This window comes from Temnothorax americanus, unplaced genomic scaffold (assembly GCF_048541705.1).
Source record: "Temnothorax americanus isolate GAGA-0224 unplaced genomic scaffold, ASM4854170v1 Scaffold14, whole genome shotgun sequence".
NCBI lineage: Eukaryota > Metazoa > Arthropoda > Insecta > Hymenoptera > Formicidae > Temnothorax > Temnothorax americanus.
The window spans coordinates 3,481,831-3,506,145 of NW_027509275.1; the positions used below are offsets into that span (position 1 = coordinate 3,481,831).

Here is a 24,315-nt window from a genome sequence, read left to right on the forward strand (position 1 = left end):
TACGGCACTGCCTGTTCACCCGGCTCCCAGTCGCTTCTACGCTCGGCTCGGCTCGGCCGGCTCAGCGCCGCGCGCCGCGTCACTCAGTACATGCGGTCTCGCCGCGGCGTGCGGATTGTTCCTTCGCGGAGGAGTATTCCTCGTCTACCCTGACAACCCTCTCCTTCACTCTCGTTAACTACTCATTCCGCGTGCCGCGTTCTCGTAAGCATCTTCGTCTCCGTAAAAATCGTTTCGCGCTTTCAACACACGAATTCCTTCGTCCTCCTTCGCTCAGGAGAATTCAGATCGAAAGGATCGAGGATCATGCCAGCGGACGCCGAACTCAGCAGCCTGCTCAGCAGACGGCAGAGGATCAACGACGAACTCGAGGAGGGCAAGGAGGTGAAGAAGCAGTACAAGTTCGTGAACGTTTACACGGAATTCCACGAGCTGTCGCGTCGCGAGATCAAGCAGTACGAGCAGACCTTCAACAGGTGAGCGTTTTCTATATGAGAGCGATTGAAAGATATCAATAACGGCAGATCGAAGCTAACGTCGCCACAGCGACGCGTTTAATTATTCAAGGCTTTGATTCGGTACTCCGAAATAGAATTAAAAGGATTAAAAGAATGTCAGATTAAAAGACCGTTATTGCAATGAATAGTATATTTTTATTGTTACTTTATATTGCAGTATTAATGTCAGAATACGAAATACTGCTAGTAAATTAATCTACGTATAAGTATTAAAATATTTAATTAAATGTAATGCGGTATTGATAACAGAAAATAAAATACTGTTAATATAAATGTACGTTGAAGTATTACGATATTGAATTAAATTTAATTATTTAATACATTTGTTTCTATATTTTGATTTTTATATTATTATATAAAATGTTCAAGTAAAACTTTCGGCTTTTTCTCTCTTTTCTTTCGTTCTCTTGCTTATTTATGGGAATAAATTTAAATATGTTTTCGTGACACGAATGACAGTTTCGCTTAAACGTACCTGCGACTGTTCGAGCTATATATATAGCATTATCAACTTAATAAGCGTACTCTGCCTAGCTGTTTATTTTTACGAGTCAGTCTGGACTATAACACGCACGTATAATCAGATGAAGATAAATGTTCCTTCGTGTCACGAAGTTTAAGTCGTCATTGAGACGAAATATTATTAGCGGCAAACACTTTCGAGTTAAACGGCCGCGCGATTGCGAGCAAACTTATTCTATCTGTATAACCAATATCGCCGAGAAATATCATTCGACCTGTTTCGGTGACTTACTCAGTGAGTCATAAAAAAATCTTATCAAGATTTGTTTAACTCGTCTCGAAAATACAGCGTAATTTAAAGGAGCGGTATAACGCGCGGTATCTATTTCTTATCTAACGCGCTTACCTTATTTATATATATAATTATATATTCATTCTCTTTATTTAGAATTGCCGTCCGGAGTGACGACGGAAGAAAATTTAATTATTATACGTACGAATTTTCTTTTTGCCAGCTCGATCAAGCTTCAAGTGTTCCGAGTACAATCTCGGAGATCGGCTGCACCGATTTGCGATGCGGCTGCGCGTCAAGCTGCACGCGATATCATCACGTTGATAAACGTTGTTGTATTATATACGAGCCGCGAGTTTCTCTCGCACGCGGTACGACTTCATTAGAATCCCTTTGCGGATTCTCGGTTTGGAATAGAAGAACCCTCTCACGCGACGTCTCGCGAGATTTCCTAGTTAATCTGACAACGTCCCGCTGCGCGCTATCGTCACCGCTTAATCGCCCCATCGCGCTCACCTTTTGCGATAACGGACTTCATTACGGAACCCACGAAACTGTCTGTCATTTAGGCGTTGCTGCAAAATTACAAATAGCTGCGTAGGAGACGCCCAAACAGCCGAATGCATTCCCAATAGTCCAAGCTTCATTCTTCACTAGACGATGTATGATTTATATGTATGATGTGTGTGTGTCTGTGTGTGTGTGTGTGTCTGTGTGATTTATTTAAATTTCAAATTAGATCGCTCTGTGTCACGTTCGTTCTTACCTTTGCAATAGGCGTTGAAGGTATACCTGAGTACCCGGAGCACCCACCCTACTTCCCCGCGACCGTTGTCAAACCTGCTACCACGTTGACTTCGAAATTCCTACCTACTCTGAGACACAAAGGGCGTAGGGTACCGGGGACCGTGACGAGGGGGACGCGGTATGGGGCCCGCGCAGGGACCCCGAGCCCCGAGGTCGTCTGCCCTCTTCGTGCAGCTTGCGTTTCTTCTCTCGAAGAAATGCACGTCACGAATCTCTCGGCGTTCGTGGTTCGTAATGACCGAGCGTGCAATTCTCCACGATTCTCCCTGCGATTTCCTTTTTTTCTCGGCGCACCTTATTCGTCGGAAAACTACGTCTCCGTGTTTTTACGTTTCTCCGCTGATAAATCTCAAAAAACGTGTTATAGCCAGAGCGGCGATCGTGGAAGGTACATTGCTGTACGCGTGTCGATTTTCCAAGAACGTGGTTCGTTCTTTGTTACGAGGTCACGGGAAATCTAGAAATAGAAAATATGACGAACAGTTAAATCAAGAAGTGAATTAATAAATTAAATTTATGGAACGGAAATCGGAAATTGCAGATCTTATCTCGCATTTTATTATTTCAAAATTATTATTCTAGGCGCATCGCGCGTAAGCTTTAGATGAAAGATGTTAGATGTATACAAAAAAACTCAGACAAAAGATTAATTTATATTCTCGGGAGAGTTAAAAATGTGACCCTGACCCTTCGCTCGACGCGGTGAACCATTTAATATATTAATTCCGAGTCGGTGATATCGCGCGCAGCGAGGGGAAGAGAAGAGGGAGAAGAGGGAACGCAGGCATTTCGGAGAAAATATGTCGCCTACGATTTATCGAGGCCCGAGGTTGCAAAGATAACCGGTTTCGCGGCGAAAAGACAAGGACGACTTCTCGACACGAGCGCACGACAATCATCGGTCCTTCCGGATGACGGATCGCAGCACGCACACGCAGGATACGCACGTGCGCGCTGCGGGCGCAACCGAGAAACTCTCGTGCCGTTCTCGAGAGGCTTTTCCCTCGCGGGTATTTAAACGGAAAGCAAAAGTCAATCACTCGTCAGTATCTAGGAACCAAATCGATTGCAGTTTGCGAAGTAGAGCATTACGTAAAAAGTGCGAGGGAATAAAACGAACATTCTAGCTTATACACATGTATATATGTACGTATATACATATCGAAATATCAGCCAGCGTATCGTTTGCTTATTGCTTCATTAAAATACACCAATTCCAAATTAATACCCACGTAATCTCTCGATCGATCGTTCGGATTTTAGATTTGATCTTGCTGCATCGTAGAAAATTTCACGATTTATTCGGAGCAGAAGCATGGCTATCAAGTCCGCTCATCGTGGCTTATCGACAATCCGATGTGAACGTGTCACGTCTTCTCGTTCCCTTAAGTTCGAGAGGAACGTAAAAATAATTATTTTCTTCAACGGTAACCCGATATATTAATCAGCCAGACGTTCTGTCGCCGACCAGACTAAATATACGTTATTGTCTCACCGCGGTTTTAGTTCGGTGATATGCGATAGACGCGATAGTACTCGGATGCGTTCACGTGGGCTGCGGTTGCATTATCTGTCCAACATTTCCTGCACCGGGGACTGACAGAGTCGAAAGTGTTTGCTCTTCGCCGGGCTCGCTATCCTCGACGAATTTCCTCCTCAGAGAATTCAGAGGAAGCTGGTTGGCGGACCCGAAATCGGATCCCATGGCTGACCCTCCGGTCGGGTCGTGGACCGAAGAGACTCGCGTCTCAATTAACCGTTTAAATCCTATAACTAATTTAAAGAGCTCGGAAGCCGGTGTAACATCCGCTGTCCCGGTTGACCCTTTCATCCTGTACTGTTGCCGAATGGCAGTGTTCCGGTCATTTAATTGGAAACATTTAATTCTCAACCAAACAAAAAGCAAATCGATATACGTGTAAATAATTCTATTTTCTGTCGTTTAGAAATTAATGTCTGTACTTTTTTTAAATACTGTATGTTAATGGTATCAACTAATGTCATCTGTTTTGATAAGATAGAGGAATAGGAATAGAAATAGAAGAATACGTTCGTACTCTTTATTGAGAAACTCCTATCGACCTGCACCACGACTCGCGCGAGGTCGAAAGTCGAGGTTTCCACGGCTCGATTGAACGCGCGCTTAACTTTCCCCATCGCAATGATACAGCGAGGTGTGTGATCGATTCGCTTTTATACGTATAAGCGAGGAACGATGACCTTAACCCTTTCGCCGCTGAAGTAGGTGAATGCATACATGCATTCAATAAGAGACGTAAGTACTCTCGGAATCGATAACTCCGCGCAAAAGGCAACGAATGCTACGCAAAAACGAATATCCATCTCCAAACGAAGCCTTGTGTTAATCTCGAAACTTTCGCAATTTTTCCAACGTATTCACGAGAAATATTTCGCGCAGAATTATCTTCTCGCGTACCGCGATTCCCGGACCATCTGTTAATAAATAATTAGATAGAAATATTTCGATAAAATATTTTAATATAGTTTCTTACATTTTTTCATCTCCGTCAAAGGTTCGAATAATTTTTAGATGCCTGCATTGGCACGACAAACCGTTATCTGTCGTTTGAAGAAATCGCGTGTTCCGAATATACAAACGGCATAAGAATTTATTCTACGGCTCGGCCAGCAGCGATGAAAGGCATTCGGTATTCCTAACAGTGATATTGTTAGACGTTTTAAATAATGTTTCGTTGATGGGAAAAGGCACAGCGTTTTTCATGGACGACGTTTACCCCCGTTTAGGAGACGCTTCCACGGTTCACAAAGCGCGTTGCGATTCCTTCAGCTTTGCAGAATTCTAATCTGTACGCCGCGCCGTACGAACTTCTCTCTCCGCAATCTCACATACTAACAATAAGTTAGTTGCTGTGTAGAGAAAATATACTAATTAGTTATTAGAATAGACGGAAGCTTTGAGAGAACGGAAAAAAATCCAACACGTTTCGTTGCTTAAACGGGACGATAACTTCTTCTTGCGCGCGGTAAAGCAGTATTTATTATCTGCAATGTAATGCGATGGTTAACAAAAGATGTTAATCGACTATTGAAATCCTTAGGCTTTCGGAATAAGCGCGAAATATGAATTTAATCTTGATATTTTATTAATCGGGACAACTTTCATTTCACACATCAAATTAACGTTACCTTGCAATCTCATACAGTAACAGCTATAGTGAAAGAAATATGTTACCCCTCTATTAAATGTTGTATAAAGTGTTGAAAAATTTACACAAATCAAGAAAAATATATTTTTTTAACGGGACTATTATTTTTCCACATTGAAATATCATTTATCGCAATTTTCGGTTCCACGCATTGTTGATCGCTCAATCCCGCATATCTCCATTTCTCCTTGAAAATTTCTCGGGAAATCACAGCTATATGTTGCGATCATCCTAGATTTCGGCAAAGCAGAAGCAAAAGCTCAAGCCATCCTCGTCCTCGTCCTCGTCCTCGGCACGTCGCTGACGTCGCCAATTCGTCGCAATTACGTCTTTCGTCGTTCCTCGAAGGACCATACACCGTCGCGTATCGATCTTGGAAAACAAGGATAAACGGGACCACGTCGCGTGTTACCTTGACCCGGTTTCCTCAGAGCTACTCCTGGAAAACGAAACGCGGAGAATGAAACGCTCACCGCCAAGCCGGTCCGATGCGGAACGATCGCGCGATATCACGCGGTACCGCGATAACGAGATCAGAAGCGCAATGGTGTCGTTGCGTTGTGATAATTGCGCGTTACAACGTTGTAGCGGTTAATAAAAAGAAAGGCAAGGCGGAAAGACGCCTGGAACACCGCTTTCCAGGCAATATACATAAATTCTTTCAGTCGTAAATTGCACATTCGTGAAAATTCATGAATAAAGCATTTTCTTTCCTTCGCAAAATAATATTAAACATTTAAAAAGTGATTTTTCCCTTTTAGGATAATATATATCAGACCGCTGATAACGCGCGCGAGGCGAAAGTATACTATATGCTGTAAACAACTATGTTAGAGACTAAATTGATACTATGTTAAACTATGTGTGACCTCGTAAAACCAATTTTGAGAGATAACGAGATAAATTTGTTGAAATTTTTAACTATATTTACCTCGCGATATGTAGCTTTTAATTAAGCTTTCGCAAAGTCAATCCAAATCTGTGACACATTTAACGTGGTAACGTAGTAACGATCGCGTTGCATTTACGTGGGTGCCTCGGCACAATCCACGTTGATTGGAGCGCGTTTCACTTGACCGATTAAAACTGTCCGACGAGCTCGATAAAACCGAGAGCGACGATCCATCGCGCGACAATAATCGGGCATTGAGTTATTTATAGATAATAAAGTGATGTAACAATAATATTCACAGTCGAAAATAAGCGCGTATAGTATTCTTAATCCTCGTTCGATAATGTAATCATGAAGAACAACATTTATAAATCTCTCTATTTTTATGAACATTTTTTTTAAAGAAATCTATTATTCAAAATTCTATATTAATTTTTCAAGCATTAATCGGCAGATGTTAATATATTTAGGTCGTCGACAAGCATTTATCGATTAAAAGGGACGAGAAGTTACATAAAGTGTTGATTTTAACATTTCTCTCACGTATCTACCACGTTTATCCTTCTCTGTCTGCTGCTTTTATCGATCTCGCTTAACTGTGCTTATAAAAATGCGACCTCGACCTTCGCCTCACTCGAACTTCGCCTCCTCTCACTCCGTGAAATCTCTTTAGCTTCTAATAAATAAAGAAAGAAAAAAAGAGAGCGCGAGGGAGCGAAAGAGACAATCGTATTACTTGTTGATACTTAACCGCGAAGAAGTAAAAGAAGGGCGATTTCAATCAAATTATTATTACACATGTTGTTTCTCATCTATTTCTTCCTTAAATAAGCGTCAATATCTGCATAATTCTCTCTGCTAACGGCAAAAAGAAGACTAGAAACGTTTCAATCACGATTCACTTCAATGTCTTTCTAATGTTGGCAGTGAGGAACGTCAGATTATACAATAACGTTGAAATTAACTGTTACATGTTACAACGGCTGTAACGTTGCAATAACAATTACATTATGCTCCAGCGTGAGGTATGCGTATATTCATAAACCTAATGAATATAATAAACGTAATAGATTTTTGTTCGTGCGTTTAATTGTCCAAAACAGCGAGGTCCTGGCAAATATTGACCTTTCCGCAGCAGAATAATTACAATTCCTCCTGATTGAAAGGATTTTACCGTCCAGGTGCCTTCCCGCCTACATCGCTTCAATTTCCGGCGCCTCGCAGTAACGTCGTTAACTAATGCGGAAGCAATTTCCTTTAACGTCCCGTTCTTTTCTAAAGTCTAACGAACTTCGAAAATGCCGGCGGAATGGCAGGACGATTTTTCAACGTTCTGCTTAATTAGGACTATAATAGAAGTATATATGCGGATATCCTGATAAATAAAGTAAGTGGGTGTTACAGCGACGTGAGAAATTTCGCAATATGTCGGCTCAAACTGAAAAAATAAAATTTCACTTTTGCAAATTACGCTCCAGTACTTGCTGAATTAGCTTAAACGATATACTTTTTCTATATACAGGTCGTGTCGATTTTTATGGGAACTCGTTAATCATGGTGGTTAAGAGGACCGGTTTGCCGTGCAAGTGGTCTTTAACCCGCGATAGTTATATCTCGTTATATATATGTATAGGCCGATTATATAATATAAAATAATCGCTATATAATGATCGCTCTCTATCGATTTACGACATCGCGATATACGAATAACGTCAATCGTAGTTCAGCGTTTTACACTATTTTTAGATGCCACTGTATAATTTTAGTTTTCAAAAATTAGATGCCTTATTATAGATTTCGAATCTGGCATTAGTCATCTAAACATCAAGATTTTTTTATCAAATGTCCCTATTAATATTTCATACACGCTCATACTTTATTTTCTATTTATTGTTAGCGGAGACTTTCAAACATGCGATAGGCATATGAGACTAATAAGCGATTCGATCCTATGCACTTTGATAAAATGAACGCATGGCACTAGCACGCTGTAAAGCAAACTCGTGCTAGACGACGTTCTTTATCCCTTTCGCAGAAAGTCGCGATTTCACTAATTTCCGGTCGCGGAGTTACCGCCAAATAAGATTGACATCCTGCCGAGAGACTCGTAAATTTAAATATTGACAATCGTTCCCACGTTTTCTCTCTCGTCGCGTTTAAACGCTCTCCGATAATTAAAACTTACAGACTGGTAGATACGAAGATATAAGGGATTCTCACACTTCCTTTCGTCTGCGTTCATGCAGCCTTATTGCTCTTTCGCGAATGTTTCACAAAACAGTTACGTTCTTTAAACAAAAAAAGTAGATTTTCTATACAATTTTATTTGTTTTAATATATATTTTAGTTATTCTCTATATATATTTATTGCAATTATATGAATGATCAATATGAAAATAATAATTGAATAATATTATAAAATGTTTTTGAATTTAATTCCGTGCTTGAGGCTAAAACTAAAGTATTTAATTAATAATATTAATTATATGTGTGTAAGCGCATATATCATGTTTGTTAATTTGATAATTTCGGTCAGATAATATCGCGTACTGATTTTATCTCACATTGCACTCGGTCGAGAACTGCATAGATTACGGGATGTATGATTTTCGCGCGGATTGCATATATAAAATTGTGCGGCTCGTTATTTCTAACAACAATCGTGGACGTGATCCACTTAACCTTTCGCTCGTGCACGCACGCCCACATTTTTTTCAACATTTTGCGCAACTAAAGAGCGAGTCTAATATATAATGTCAAACAGTTACCTCGACGATTGCGCGGGGAAATGCGTCATCAAGGTAAATTGTTTTTCGCATTTTGCATTTACGATGGTGCGCGCTGCAGTACAACGCGTAATAAAATCCCAACGACACGCAGTTATTCTGGACCGAAATTTCTTACGGCGCGACATACACAGTCGCGCAAAAAGTCTGTGGAGAAGGAAGAAGTGCCGTGTATCGAATTGGCAGTTAAACCGGCAATAGGCTAAAGTTACGCGTACGGAAAATGCACAAATTTTTCTATAGATAAGAATCTTGGTCAACCTGTTTTGCCCGCTTTCTACGAGAGACGTTCTAGTTATTAAATGTACTGCCTTTTACATTGCGGCCAACGAGACGTCGGCCTCGTAATAATAAATGTGAAGAAAGTCGCGAATGTTAATGACGGCCGAGTTTAAGACAATATCTGTGTTATAACGACTGCAGTTATGGAGAATGTAACTGCATGTCGTTTGACTGTCGAAGAAAAACCGAGCCGATTTCCCCAATTAAAGTCATTATTTAAATTAAATCGATTTCTTTCTCTATAAATCGTACTCTTTGGTACTGAAAAGAGAAAGACATTAATATTTTTAAGCTATGCATTAAGTAATTTAGAATAAACAATATAATATTCATTACGCGAATGAATATATTTTAAAATTTTGTTGAGTTTAAAATACGACATTAATTAACATTATTTCACTTTTCCTCTGATGGAGATTCCTTAATTATATCACACTTTTTCAGTTTATATTAAATAAAATTAGATAAATAAGTTATATATTAGATGGAACTTTAATTTTATACCACTTTTTTTAAATCTTAATTTAATAATTCGATCACTATGAGATTTACAATTGCACTGTAATCCAACTTGAATCCACGTCACACCTTCATTGTTTACCTCGCGGAATTACTGAGTCACAAAGAACTTGTGCCATTTTCTATTTCTTTGTAACACTTCCTCGAATTCTGTGAAATAGGAAACCTATTACGGCAATGGTAAGATTGAAGCAATTTCTACCGACTTTTCCGGCCGATTCGTTTAATAATCGAGTCTCGTTCGCCAATAATGACATCGTCCCAAATTTTTCTTCCTTGTTCCTTCGTGCAACCGCATTCAATGACCGGCGATTAAATCGCGCGCGGTATTGTGATTAACTGATTAACCAGAGGCGACGGACTATAATATACGTACGACACGTTTAGCTCGGCGTCTCATTGACTAGCGTCATCATGATCATTTATTGGCGGGTCAATCGCTGAAAAATGCCACTTCGCGCAGCGAAAGGAGGTCGTCGCAAAATATTCTCTAGTCAGCATAACAGATTATCTATACTTTACCGTATTTATGATCCTATCGTATCTTGAATCAATAATTTTATTCTTAAATCATTTTCAAGCCGAATACTTTGTCAATTATGCTTAAGAATTCGGAGATGTAAAACACATTTTAATATAAAATAAAATTATTTTGAAGTACAAACAAGAAATAAGATTCTAAAACTTTACGCTTTAGTTCCAGAATGCTCATGTCCCGTCAGTTTCATAAATTTATTGACAGAAAGCTTAAGGAATAAAAAAAGTGAAATTTTAAGAGAATTTTAAGATTTCAAGATGAAAAACAACACGATAAAATGATTAAGTTGCTAATTTTATACTCATCAATACTTGTTGCAGATTCGATGATGGTCACGATGGCTTTCTCGATCTCTCTGAACTGAAACGAATGATGGAAGTTTTGGGTGCACCGCAGACGCATCTCGGACTCAAGGCGATGATCCAGGAGGTCGACGAGGACGGCGACGGTCGTATATCTTTCCGTGAGGTTGGTTTATTTTTATCAGCTTCGAGAGATCTGTAATATTTCAAAACTGACAAATAATATAAATGATCTACTAAATATGCAATGATAATGTGAATCGTTTTTAATGGATTTAATAAACCGATGATAACGATATCGATGTTTGTGCTTATTAAAAAACAGAAATTAATTCTTTGCGAGAAAATAAATACAGATATCCACTACTTTTGCGTATTATTAACAATTTTATCATAATTTATTCGACATTCTTTAAATTTATTTCTATTGAAACTATTAGAGATTGGAGAAATGGATTTTAAAACAGACAAATAGTTAATACATTTTGCACCATCGGTTCCGAATGTGATCGTCGTAAACATAACGTCTGTACAACCATCCTGACCGCAGCATTGGTGTTTCTCGCAACTCCGCTTGCGGTTGTTAAAAGTATTGAACCAAAATAGATTTCCCGCGTGCAGAGCTTCGCTCTTGTGCGGGAGAGTTTCGCCCGTCGAGAAACACGTGTACCTTGCCGATTTTGAGAAACATCGCAATTAAAATAAAGCGCAATCCCTAATTTTGACAATTTGCTAATTTTTATTCGCGAAAAATTCATTTTATTTCGTAGAAATTAGAACAAATACAGGTACATAGGTAATTAAATATTCAGACAATTAGATCATATAAGATTTCAAATTTTTATGAAATGCTCACTTAAATACCTAAAGAGCATTTAAATCTTTGTCACATTTTCTATCCTAATTCTTTACTTTTTTCCCCTTTATTAGGTGAATCATATAATTTTCGATCAGACTCACAGATTTTATTTATAGCGAGCGCATATGTGATACACTATTCGTAAAAATAGTAGGCCCCATGCAATGTTTAGTATACGTCTCACTCGCTCTGGGTATACGATCGTGTTTACTCTCCAAGCAGAGCTGTGCGTGAAAAAGGATACTTTGAAGTTCTATTTCGGTCACCTACACGCTGAAGTATTTTAAAAACCGCTGAAAGATTGCTTGCTACAGAAGAAAAAATGTGCAAAACCAAAAGCATTTTTCTGAAAACAAATTTTACGCTAGAAATATAATTCCGAGTTGGCAGCCTTTATTGTTACAACTTCAATAAATGAGAAGTATAATTTGTATACAAGAAACATTTAAATAGTATAGTCTTGTTTTTCATTTTAGATATATCTCAATTTAGATATTTCTCAATTTAGTAATACTCCTTAATTTAACTTCTATAATTGCAATTTATAATTTAAATAGAATCTGTAAAAAAAAATGCGTACAGCCGTGAAAAAGTACCAGCGCGATGCGTACCGTCCATCAAATGCTGAACTTCCCATCTCACAATCAGTCTTCTAAATATATTTAAGCGAAACGATTAAGCTATCGCGATGATTAAGCTTGCAATCATCGCCCTGGCAATGACGATATTGCACGTGGAATCGATCGTGGAGAACCGACGCGACGGTTTCGCAACACGTCCGCGGAATACCGGAGCGTGCGAAACGCCAGCAGAAACTTTCGCTGTTAACGCAACCGCGATATACGGCCACGAGTAAGATCGCGGGTATACGGGCATCACGTACCATTCGAAGGAGAATTCGACTTGCAATTAGTACGTGATGCACGCACGGACAATCGGATGTGACATTCCGTATTTCGCGAACAAAGCTCTCCACGCAAATCGATCCTACATGATGTGCGATGCGTGCACGCACGATTCGCTCCGCTCGTCGATCGCCGCCGTGATTCATTGCGTGATATACCCGAGTAGTTTATTGCCCGGCTTACTCACCTTCCTCTTACTCATCACGATATGAATTACCGTAAAACGTTCGCGACACGTACCCCTGTGCCTTTCGACACGCCTTACATTCATAAACGTCGCAATTCTCGAGTTTCCCTCGATCGTACAATTCTTTTATTTGACGAATTATCTTTTTGCCTTTTATTTTTTAATTTTTATACTTTATTTGTTACTTAAAATAACCAGCACAGAAGTTTTCTTATAGAATGACGATTCTCTTATCAAAATGTAAAGGAACCGAGCAATAAATAAAGAAAATTATTTTTTTTTATTTAATTATTCTATAATTGTCAGATAAAACATTTGTATATATTTTGTGCAAAAATTATTCTGTATAAATATGTTACGTTCGGATGGATGTTATCTCAAGAATAATAATTGTGAATTGGGTCGTGATTCTTTATCGATAATTCTATTTTGGAAAGAAGCAGCTAAAAAATTAATCGAAAATCCAGTCCAACCTGTCAAAGCTTATCACATATTGTAACTTTAATTTATGTTTAATGTAATTACAATTATATTTTGTTGCAGTTTCTGCTGATTTATCGTAAAGCACGGGCAGGTGAATTGGAACAGGATTCCGGATTGAGCCAGCTGGCCAGACTTACCGAAGTCGACGTCGACGAGGTCGGTGTTACAGGCGCTAAGAACTTCTTCGAGGCCAAGGTATATTTTCACATTTAATCTCTCCTCTCGTGATGAAAACATATCTTTTTTCTTTCTATGCTTCTTCTTATACGCTTCAATAAATTTCTTCAATGTCTGAACTTCATCTTCATATTAATTATAGCTTCAGACTAAGATTGGAGTTTCTAAAAAAAAAATTAATAACTTGTACTACTCATTTAGAATATATTCTTTTCTTCATAATTGGGTATATATTTAGAATATAAGAATAATTGACAGAGTATAAATTATATAAGGATATGAATTAAGAATAAAAACTGTTGTATATTCTTCATTACTAACTTAGTAACTATTGGTCTCGCACAGCCAATACCGAAAAAAAGTATAGTTTCTTTATCAAATCTTGTCTAGGCTGTTATCGCACAAACGTATTTCCTATTTACACACACAATCCTAAATATATAACACATGGATTAGCCCCAGAAAGCTACCAGCGTATCGTGCACGCTGAAGAAAAAATACACGCGCAAAAGCGTAACTCGAACCAGTCGCATTACGTTTTTCTTCTTTTGTATTTTTCGCAGATCGAGCAGCTCCGAAAGGCCTCAAAGTTCGAGGACGAGATTCGCATGGAACAGGAGGAGCGGAAACGGGAGGAGGAAGAAAAGGCAGCGAGGCGAGAGCAATTCCGGCAGAAAGCCGCGATCTTCGGCAAATAATTGCGAAGCAGCCGATTCGCTCGTTAGGATTGTCTTGGGTTGCTGTTTAGATGTATTTCCGATCCTCGAAGCCGACGAAGCGATATCCGACGCCAACGAGCGACTTTACATACCACTTAAGTGCGCGCTCCGAAGCGACATGAAATTGCGATTCGATCGCGACGGCGATTGTTAGAAGAATTAAGCAAGAATTGAAACCGCGATATATAATTTCTTATGCCGTTAACGCGCGAAAGAAGAATTTTACACCAATCGTTTCCAACTTTGCAAATAATTATTTCTGCTTATTGACGATATCAAAATTCGGACTCAGCGAAATGCTAACTCTTTTAATCCCTAATTTGAAGACTATGAGGAATTTTTGCAATTTTGTTATCAAATATGCAGTAAACGTTAAAGAGTCGCCATCTCCGGATTTCAAGATAATAGCAAAAGCAATTAATTTTCTTGGACTATCGCAATTTTCATTTTATATTTATTTATTTTGTAATCCCGCGATTTCAACGCTACATTGCAATAGCGTTTACTATACTTGGAATACACTATTACGGAAAGAGTTTTAACACATGATCATGTATATGTAAATTTTATATGAAAAATCGAATATTCTGAAAAGGTTGATATCTAACACACATAATATCTGTCCTATAGGGATATATTTTGAAGTTGGATAGCACGCAAACTAGATTTTTATTTGCTGTTTTAATAGCAATTTTAATATTAATATCTTGTTGTAAAATGTTTAACAAAAGTTGAAGAGCAGATGATTAATTAATAATTGTGTAAAATGTTGTTTAATAAATGTTGACGTTCGAGGATGAATTCCCACGAGATTTAAAAGAGTCAATATAATAAGTGGTTGGCCTGTTTTGTAGATGATTATATCGTACATAAAATTTTCAACTTTAAATCTTATCGAGTATAAAGAATAGACTGAAGACGGAATTGATATGAAAATCGATTTTACATTATTCAAGAGAGAATAATGTAAAGACCTTATAGTGACTGCTCGGTCTTCGATAGCTTAAGGTTTGTCGGCGATTGTATCTTAATTAATTTTTATTATTAACGACAATTATTTTGTAAGATTTCATTTTCTCTTCGTTAAATAAGAATTCTTTGTCACATTAAACGACACGAATGGTACTATGTACGTATAAGAGAAATATGCTTGTAGATATGTTGTATATTCGTGCGGCTGCGTGTGAATGTATGCCAAACTACAGATATATGCGTCTTGTTCATTTAATTAAAAAATTGGATCATTGAACGATTATTTGCACAAACGTGTAGAAATTTAACAAGCGACAGATTCATTATTGTTACTATTTTGATTTGCATCTTATATACCATTTGTATTTCTGACAGATGGTTTACTAGACTTGGACTGATAAAGAGATAGCTCTTGCGTATTCAACCATCGCGATAAGTGTGAAACCAGTACAGCTAAGAGAAAACATTTCGAATTTTTGGATTTTAGGCAAAAACTTAAAGTTCAAGATTATGAATGTGTCCACAATATTTTATAATATTTATAACATTCTTTAATCGCAAGCTATTATTTTAATCTTCATTCTTAATCATCCGTTTTTTTTTTTTTATTTAAATTATTTAAGATAATAAGTAATTGTGTTAAAAATGTTTATAATTGTATTAAATGATTCCTAACTGACCGTGCCTATCGCAAACAATACAATTTCTATTTCTTTCTCTTTTGACAATTTAACAGAATTTTTTATCGCGCCTTTGCATTATAAAATATATTTTCATTAAGGCATTATTTTTTTAGAGACACATTCTGTACATAAATAGTATTAGTAAATCACAATAACATCTATTGTAAAAAGTGTGTAAGCTATAGATTGTAAATAGATTTATTTTGCTGCGTCAAATTTTTATGTATCTGATTAAGCTGATTTATGATGGCATTATATTAAAATTATGGAAACTGTATCGTGTTATCGTTGTTAATAAGCGCTTAGTCAACAACATATCCTCGTATACACAATTAACTTAATGACCCGGAAAAAAAGAATTATCTCCCGAAATATAACTATATCTGGTTCATTAGATCTAGCCAGATCTGAACAGAAATCAGATCTGCTGAGATATAATTTGATCTGGTCAGATCTAAATCCCTTTGTTTTCTTTTATTTCGGGGAAATCCAAATAAAAAGATTTAAAAAACTCATGTACATACCATTTATTCTGTTCTTTTTACTTTATTCTACATTGTACACTTTATATATTGTTAAGAATTATCTTGCATATATATATTATTATCGAAATAATTCTCATGCAATAATATGTTTCAGAACTTAAATGCAGGAGATAAAAAAAGCCATATGTTTGTTGGTTATGTTTTAGTTTCCAAATTATAAAGTTAAAAAGTATGTTTAAAAGCATTTGTGTATTTTAATACTTATTCTAAAAATAATATGTATCAGTAAAATATAATATATTACTATATTAATTGTAAATGACAAAAGTTTACAAGGACATGTAATATACCTATATCTGGCCTATAAATCGAAGTAGAAAGACTAGAAAGCACAAATTGCTAGATAACATTATTTTTCGATGAATTTTTGTCTGGCTTTTTTACCTTACCTTCCCACATGCATGTGTATATATACACGTATATTGACATATATGTAATACTTACACGTAACGTGACGTGTATAAACACGAACATACATGCATATATACATGACGCCGGTAACGTAGCGTCGGATTTCGGATTCCATTCGTTCATATAACCTTGTTATCTGGACTTTCGAGCAATCAATTGGAGACGCAGGGTAAGATATTAGTCCTATCCCAAACATTTTTGAAAAGAAATGCTACATATAATAAATGTGTTCGATAATTCATCGCTTTTTACAACCGGTTCGACTTGTTTTAATGCAATATTCCAGGTTTCCTTTGCTTAAGCGTTTTACTGATTGCTGCGCGGTGACAGGAGAGATAACGCGACATTTAAAGTATAAATTGTGCCAGTTATCTGCTCGTTATCAGTGTGATATATAAGCAGAATCTTAAATTGCATACGTGCACTTAGCATTCGTACTTTGCAAAAACCTTGAAACGTCACACGCAAGAGTCAGGATGGCATTAAGAGAGGTAAGCAATATGGTTTCTTATATGTTACGGATCTTTGCAGTAATTTTTTTAAACATTAAACAATGCAGAGTTACGCGAAATGATTATGCACGGAGAATATCTTTGCAGGTGAAGGAATTGGTGAAGCTGTATAAATCGTTAGCCGCGTATCCGTCCTTAAGCAGCGCACAGATCTTGACTGCTAAGAACGGCAAGTTATTCATACAGGCCTCATGGACGCAGAGGAATCTGGAGAGAAAGACGGATCAACGCTTCTTACAGAATTACGAATTAAATTCAGACTTGACTCTAGATTCTACCCAATTTCCAATTGATACTACCACCGAGTAAGCAATTTGGATGTCATTAGCAGAGATGATGTAGAATATTTAATGTAAATATTGCCCACACTTTAGATGTATTCGTTTCGAACAGGTTGATGTACACCTTGGCAAAGAATGAGGAACGCAGAGCTGTACTGCGACAAGTCACAATTGATAATTCTACAAAACAGTTCATAGAAATCTGGGATAAGCAACATTTCGTGAAAAATTATGATCTATCTGCTCTGGATGTCCACGGCGATGTTTACACTGATGGTACAAGTTTCGACGTATCTACCTTCCACATCTCAAACTTTTAATATTTTAAATATATATTAACTACGTGCTTCTCTTTTATAGTCGAATTTCGTTCATTTGAATGGTCTCCGGATAATACCAAGGTTCTGTACATAGCAGAAAAAAAGCTCCCTAAGTCAGAACCGTTTTATAAGCAAAAATCATTGGATAAGAAAGATAAGGAGAAGAAAGAGGATGATGAAGCAACAGTGGTAAACTTTATTTCTTGTTTCTTTAAATTATAGAGTCCTATTTTTATATGTATATATCTTGTCTTATTTTTCTTATTGATACAGGGTAATGAATATATCTACAAACCACATTGGGGAGAACAATTAGTAGGTAAACACCGACCTGTTGTTGCTGTTCTCGATACGACGATGGATACCATTACAATTTTATCTGGAATACCAGATGAACTTTCTCCCGGTCAAGTGATTTGGACGAAAGATCAGGATGTAATTGGTGTTGCTTGGAAGCATGAACCACTATACTTGGGCCTTACTGCGTGCACCAATAGATATTCTTGGATATTTTTATTGAAAAATGGAGAATATCGTAAGGAATATTTAAATAATTAATAGGGAAGATTTGTATAAAATGGCAAAAAAAATGATAACTTTTGTTACACAGGAAAGTTGTCTGATGAAGGATGTGCTGTGCACAGTCCTAGAATCAGCCCTGATGGAAATTATCTCGTGTGGTTGCAGAGGGAAGCAGGTCTCGTTCCACATCATAATGTGCACAAGCTTATGTTGCGAGATTTGAGAGTGGAGGAGGATCACGTAATGTTACAATAAATTAATGATTAGATTAATTATAAGTCGAAAATTAAATTAAGAAAAGTACGTTTAATATTTTGAGTTTTTCTAATTGTTCCATTTCACATCTAGAATAACGAGATCGTGGAAGCAGTGCGAACAAGTAAAACAATTAATCAAAACAAACAATTTTATGGAATATATGGTCGTTTGCCTCGTCGTTGTTGGAGTGACGATTCTCAATACTTATTTTTCAGTACGCCTCAAAGAAACAATATCGTCTCCTACATCGTAAATATAAGTAAGAAACTAACGCTTTATTGGTTAAACTATGATTTAATGAAATATAATGAAGTATATTTTCTTGTCATTTAAAAAGAATAATAAACTGTCTTTACAGCAACGAAAGATATTACTGAGATAAGAAACGACAGAAGCAGTCTTTCTATACTGGACGTAAAGGGAGATGTGATTGCATTTGTGAACACTTCTTTAATGCAATATTCTACTCTTATGGCGGGTCGTTTTAACATTGAAGCGGCAAATAATGGACATATTCCCAGAAGTGTGATTACACTTCCAATAAAAATTCCTGGTCCTGAAGAAATTATATATGAACCTAATGAATATAGTTACGATAACGACGACTGTATAAGTAAGTGAATCGTATTATCGTTAGCAACATATACTTCCTAAGTCTATGGTTAGCGCAATGTCTCTTGATGCAGCTATTTGAATGTTGTTTCACCACTTTTCAGAGCAATTCAACTATATTTATTTCGGACCAAAGAGTGGTAAAGATCAATCGGTACCTTTTATAGTTATACCACATGGAGGACCTCATAGCAATTTTGCAAATACATTTTCTCTCGAGTCTTCTTTCTTGATATCAGCAGGTAACATACAAATCGTAACTTTTTCTTTATATAACGTTTTAAAAGTTTTACTATACTAATTCTGTATAATTCAGGTTTTGCGGTAGTGCTAGTGAACTATCGTGGTTCTACGGGAATGGGCAGCGCGACGGTGGAGTATCTTCAAGGAAAAGTTGGGAACGTGGATGTGAAGGATTGCGTAACTGCTACGCAGGAAGCGATCAAGAGATATCCTTGGCTCGATCCTAAACGCATAGGACTTAATGGCGGATCTCACGGTGGATTCCTGGTAGCACATTTGAGTGGGCAAGCTCCGGTAAGCGAGTCAAACTATAAATTTGTATCACAATCCATTAATTTGAATATCGATATAAAAGCTGTTTTCATTTTAGGATCTGTTTAAAGCAGTAATTGCAAAAAATCCGGTAATCGATATCGCTACCATGTTCGGTACATCTGACATCCCAGACTGGTAAAGAAATACTTAATACCTAATAACGATAGTCCTCACGTCCTAATTATTCAATATTCCATATTGGTATTTCAGTCGCAATGCTCTGACTAAGGAAGAGAAAATAGCATATCTTCATAATGTGTAAGCTTAATCGTTACGTGTATCAATGCAAATGTATCAATAGTCGCGATTAGTCTAAACCTGACTGAAATGCATAGTTTTCTTTTTATATAAATTTCATGAATTATTTATGACGACGGTTTAGGTAAACATGTTTGTATATTCGCGTCATTTTTATTCTTTATTATCACTAATGTGATTTAATTTTTTTTTATTGCAGGTGCGCTGTGGAAGCTGGTATTCTTTTCAACATCGTTACCGGTCCTTGGCCCAATGACAGCGACGTGTTTGTGAAAATGAGGACGTGCTCGCCCATAGTGCATGTTGATAAGGTCAAGGCACCAACCTTGATTTGTATTGGAACGAAAGATCTACGAGTACCGTGCTCTCAAGGAACGATGTGGTACAACCGACTCAAAATTAATAAAGTGAAAGCTAAGTAAGTTGGCATGCGTGTTTAAACTAAACAAGAAGAATATAAAAATCTCGCATCGCTTATTGAGAGACTCGACATTACAGAATGCTCGTGTACGATGACAATCATCAGTTGGGAACTGGATCAGCTGAGATCGATCATATCATCAACGATTACCTATGGTTACTGGAGCATACGTCTAAGGAGTCTGAAGACAAAAAATAAATTGCAACATTTGATTATATGTATGTATATATACACATAGATTTTTATTATCACAAATGGAATATTTACATGATTTTATTACATACATTTTATAAAGAGACATGATATTTAATCTCCAAAAATATACGCACGCGTCCAATACTTGTATACATTATATAAAATTTTTATGCTTTATATACGTACAAAAATTATTTTATATATTTATATGTCGCGCATACTCAAGTAAAGCGTACCATTCTCAAAGTATGTTACAATATAGCGAGTTCACCTACCACAATTGTCTATGAACACAACAGATCTCATCAGATTTTTTTTCGAGATATATAGAGAAGTATCATTACATCAAATATTGTCTCGCAAATAAAATAACTTAAATAAGGGAAACTAACGCAGATGTAAAGCTGATGAGATGTAGCTGTAAATTTAATTAACGTATTTAAAAAATACTGCACCGTTATTTTGATACGGAATTGTAATATTTCATCAAATACCAAGAAGCTGTTTTGAGGCCTCTATTTCTTCGTTGCCGTTATCGACGAACAAAATTCTCGCAGTATTATTTCTTAAATATTAGAAAATAATACAAAGCGTAGAAATTCACATTTAAGACTACCGTTTTTTCACTGTAATCATAAGTTATGTCGGAAGTACAAACTTTTTTTCTTGCAATATGCTGTTGAACACTAATAATGGCGTATGAAAAACCTAATTTACTTCAGCGTATATTGCAAGAAAAAAATGATTGATCACATTATTTCTCGTTTCTGACGTCATAATTCAATGAGGTTGCAGTGAAGAAACGAAAACTTTGGAGCTATACATAAGGAAAAAGAAACTTAACCGAGCTACCCCTATTAACCGCTGTATTTCGTGTAATCTCATAATATATAAAAAGAAACAACGAACATGGTGTTGGTATAACAGTACAGCGTATAAATGTGCCGCGTGCAGTGGCGCAATCGGATGTGGACGGTGGATGAGCAGCAATGCTTCAATTATGAGGAATTACTTTGGACAAAATGATTGAAATTGATGCATGCAATTCATTGATTTACTAACTCTCTTCATCCATTGTCAAAGAACGAACAAAGAACAGTAGTTAATGTCGCGTAGCTTCACGTCACAGTCATAACTGATTTATCTATAGCATCAATAGCATCCTGAACCTGCGAGTTAACTCACGCTGCCAGGGAATATCGATTACACGAAGAATCGAAACTGACGCATGCATTTAATTTACCAATTTATCAGAGCGTTTTCTTTCATAATAAAATCCTGCTCGCACTTTGAAGAACGGTGTATGTGTAGAGAAGGATCGGTCTAGTTACGTCATCAGGCGCGTAACAACGCACAGCGTCTAATTAAAACATTAGACGGTACGTTTAACGCACACTCAGTTCACCCTCGGATTCAATAACTTACGATCTGGCAGGATTGCTCTGTTCGGGGAACAACGAGTCGTAACTGGGTGGCAGATCTTTGTCCGCAACAGGCGAGGACACCGCAACTTCCAACATAGGGGCTGTCGGCACCGCGCGATTGGATCCCTGGCCTCCGTCGGCGTCGGGCAAGGAAACCGGCCGCGAGCACGCGTTCGGGCCAGCGCAATCCGACGACCAGCACAACTTTTGCGATTTCTTGCAGATCCACAGACACATAACGAAGATAATGAAACAGAGGATCATGGTAGTGACCGCTCCTACGGTGACTTTCGTGGCGGTGTCGTCCTTGGGGTATCGATCGTTGACCACGCAATTTGCCTCGTCCGAACATATGCCGAGAGGACAGTTGTAGATCTTGTCGCATAGGTATTCCTTCCGAATGCAATTGTTCCGTCCGACCGGCTTGTATTCCTGGGAATCTGCCTGATTGCAACCTACAAATAGATTATCGATAAGATCTATGTTATCACACACAATCCATACGTAACATTTAATATATAAATGCGTTAAAGGAACATACTTTTGTACGGGGTATAAGCTATAATAAGATCCAAAGATTGTCCGTCCGGCACTTTTTCCTTAGAAATATATATTTCAGTTTCTATCGTGGCAGTCTCTGTACTCCACGGTTTCCACGTTGCAACAAAATGTCGAACAGGATCATATTCCGCATACATATCATAATTGTACGACCGGCTATCATTCGTGTAATCCGAATCGTTCTCGGGCTCAGGAACCGGAAGATACATCGTCTGGCTACGATCTATATCCCCACAGATCTGTTTGGTGTAATGACCGTCGCTTCTCTTGAACTAACGAAACGAAACGTCCGTCAAGACTCGAGAGTCTGATGCCGCACGCTATCTAATTGCAATTGTCTTTATCTACTCACCCGTACGTAATCGACGCAATGATCACCGTCGCGACGGAAAGCCATCTTCTGAACAACCGCGAAGAGGCCCTCGCTCTTGCCGGTCCTGAAGACGAACCTGCAGTGGCGATCAGCGTTGACGAGCCAGCGGTCGAACATGTGATGCGGGGTGACGATCGCCGCGGCGCCGTTAAGCATGTCGAGCGTGTGCTTCTTGTTCAGGATATGACAGATCCTATCGCTCTCGAGGCGATCTGTGAAAAGTGTGAAAAAGAAACACGTAGAGGTGAGGTTAAGCGACACATGGCAAAAAAGAAAGAGACAGAGAAATCTTTTCTCGCTGGCCGACTCGGACTTACACTCGTTATAATTGGCGTAACGCGCGCACGAGCACAGGTGCGCGATCACGATCAGCAGGTAGACGACGCCTGCGTCCCGGGCCATCTTCGGGTCGCGACCGCGCGGACCTGGGTGTCACCACAGGGCCATACAGGACGCACGAGCGAGGAGCGTTGAGCGTTGACACGGAGAAACGCCGTGTGAAACGTCGACGAGAAATTACTTCCGCGTGGATTTCAGCAGCGGTGCCCGGAGCAAAAATTGCGCGACGTTGTTACCACGAGATGCGTCACCCATGACACCCATCCATCCCCCTCTCCCCGGGGGTAACCAAACAAGTTCCGAGTGTCCCCCGACCTCCCGACGAGTCGATCGACGCCGCTGTCTTCGAGAAGACAGACATCGATCGCGCGATCGAGACCTCGACGATAGATCCTGCGCGTCGAGCGTCTCGGTCTCGGAGCGACGAGCGAAAGAGAAAGGGAGAAAGAAATAAATAAATGTTGCTCGAGATATTTTCGATAATTAAATATAGAAAGAGAAAATGCGCTGCGAAGCGAATAGAAAAATCTACGTGGAGTTCGGAGAAGTAGAAACGGGCGCCACAGCTGTCAAGTGGCTAGAGATAGTCAACGAAAGTTGCGTTAGTGTTTCTCGACTTAATTCTTACCTACTATACGTCTATGTGACGTTTATTTCTATCGATACAAATTAACTTTAATCTTTTAGTTTAATTTACTTTTTATCTTTTTCTCCGTTTCTTAGAACTGTATGAATAAAATCAGGATAATATAAAAGTTAAACACAAGAGCGATTTTGATCAAGCTTTGGATTAACTTGAGAGGATGCGTTTGAAAATAATTCAAATATCAATTTTTTTAACTTAAAAAGAAAGTACTCACATATTCGTTCCTCGCTATACATTTTGAGCGCTAGAAAATAATTTTTAAGTATTTAAAAAGAGAGATCACAAGCATATATACGGCATATAATCCTCTCGCGATCTGAATTGTTAAAAGTAGATGGCTTTAAATTTTCATTTTGATTCGTCACCTAGCGGAGGCCACTCTCACGTGTTGCCGTAAGACTGATTATCAATAATGATGCAGATTGAACAGATTTACGAGGCCCGAAGAGATGCGACTACCAATCCGCTGGACCACGTGTTCGAATTATGCGGCTACTCGTGGTCTCTG

The 24,315-nt window shown here is 38.1% G+C and overlaps 3 protein-coding genes across 4 annotated transcripts; 2 read left to right on the forward strand and 1 right to left on the reverse strand.

The window, feature by feature from the left end:
• The first annotated feature begins 56 nt into the window (after positions 1-56).
• Positions 57-16,086, forward strand: Swip-1 (EF-hand domain-containing protein D2 homolog Swip-1). The gene is made up of 4 exons (XM_077400896.1): positions 57-476; positions 10,605-10,752; positions 13,081-13,215; positions 13,761-16,086. Exons 1-4 carry the CDS (start codon positions 307-309, stop codon positions 13,893-13,895), a joined length of 588 nt encoding a protein of 195 aa, XP_077257022.1. The 5' UTR covers positions 57-306; the 3' UTR covers positions 13,896-16,086.
• A 496-nt stretch (positions 16,087-16,582) lies between these two features.
• LOC143894535 (acylamino-acid-releasing enzyme) lies at positions 16,583-20,641 on the forward strand. Of its 2 annotated transcripts, XM_077400883.1 has the most exons (15): positions 16,583-16,696; positions 16,814-17,018; positions 17,127-17,344; positions 17,433-17,596; positions 17,681-17,829; positions 17,914-18,175; positions 18,251-18,402; positions 18,511-18,679; positions 18,779-19,033; positions 19,137-19,274; positions 19,349-19,569; positions 19,646-19,725; positions 19,801-19,848; positions 20,048-20,266; positions 20,347-20,641. In XM_077400883.1, exons 2-15 carry the CDS (start codon positions 17,004-17,006, stop codon positions 20,465-20,467), a joined length of 2,211 nt encoding a protein of 736 aa, XP_077257009.1. In that variant the 5' UTR covers positions 16,583-16,696; positions 16,814-17,003; the 3' UTR covers positions 20,468-20,641. The 2 variants fall into 2 exon arrangements, with proteins under 2 accessions (XP_077257009.1, XP_077257010.1); XM_077400884.1 differs by lacking the exon at positions 19,801-19,848.
• LOC143894539 (uncharacterized) lies at positions 20,477-23,605 on the reverse strand. The gene is made up of 4 exons (XM_077400893.1): positions 23,140-23,605; positions 22,802-23,034; positions 22,430-22,721; positions 20,477-22,343 (listed from the first exon to the last, which is right to left on the reverse strand). Exons 1-4 carry the CDS (start codon positions 23,222-23,224, stop codon positions 21,886-21,888), a joined length of 1,068 nt encoding a protein of 355 aa, XP_077257019.1. The 5' UTR covers positions 23,225-23,605; the 3' UTR covers positions 20,477-21,885.
• Positions 23,606-24,315: the final 710 nt, after the last annotated feature.

Bases quoted from the DNA above. Each gene is read 5' to 3' on its own strand.
- Swip-1 (XM_077400896.1), top strand. From the start codon at position 307: ATGCCAGCGGACGCCGAACTCAGCAGCCTGCTCAGCAGACGGCAGAGG. The intron at 477-10,604 runs GTGAGCGTTTTC...TACTTGTTGCAG, and splicing joins TACGAGCAGACCTTCAACAG to ATTCGATGATGGTCACGATG. The intron at 10,753-13,080 runs GTTGGTTTATTT...ATTTTGTTGCAG, and splicing joins GTCGTATATCTTTCCGTGAG to TTTCTGCTGATTTATCGTAA.
- LOC143894535 (XM_077400883.1), top strand. The intron at 19,726-19,800 runs GTAAAGAAATAC...TTGGTATTTCAG, and splicing joins ACATCTGACATCCCAGACTG to TCGCAATGCTCTGACTAAGG. The intron at 20,267-20,346 runs GTAAGTTGGCAT...TCGACATTACAG, and splicing joins ATTAATAAAGTGAAAGCTAA to AATGCTCGTGTACGATGACA.
- LOC143894539 (XM_077400893.1), bottom strand. From the start codon at position 23,224: ATGGCCCGGGACGCAGGCGTCGTCTACCTGCTGATCGTGATCGCGCAC. The intron at 22,722-22,801 runs GTGAGTAGATAA...TCGTTTCGTTAG, and splicing joins ATTGCGTCGATTACGTACGG to TTCAAGAGAAGCGACGGTCA. The intron at 22,344-22,429 runs GTATGTTCCTTT...ATCTATTTGTAG, and splicing joins AGCTTATACCCCGTACAAAA to GTTGCAATCAGGCAGATTCC.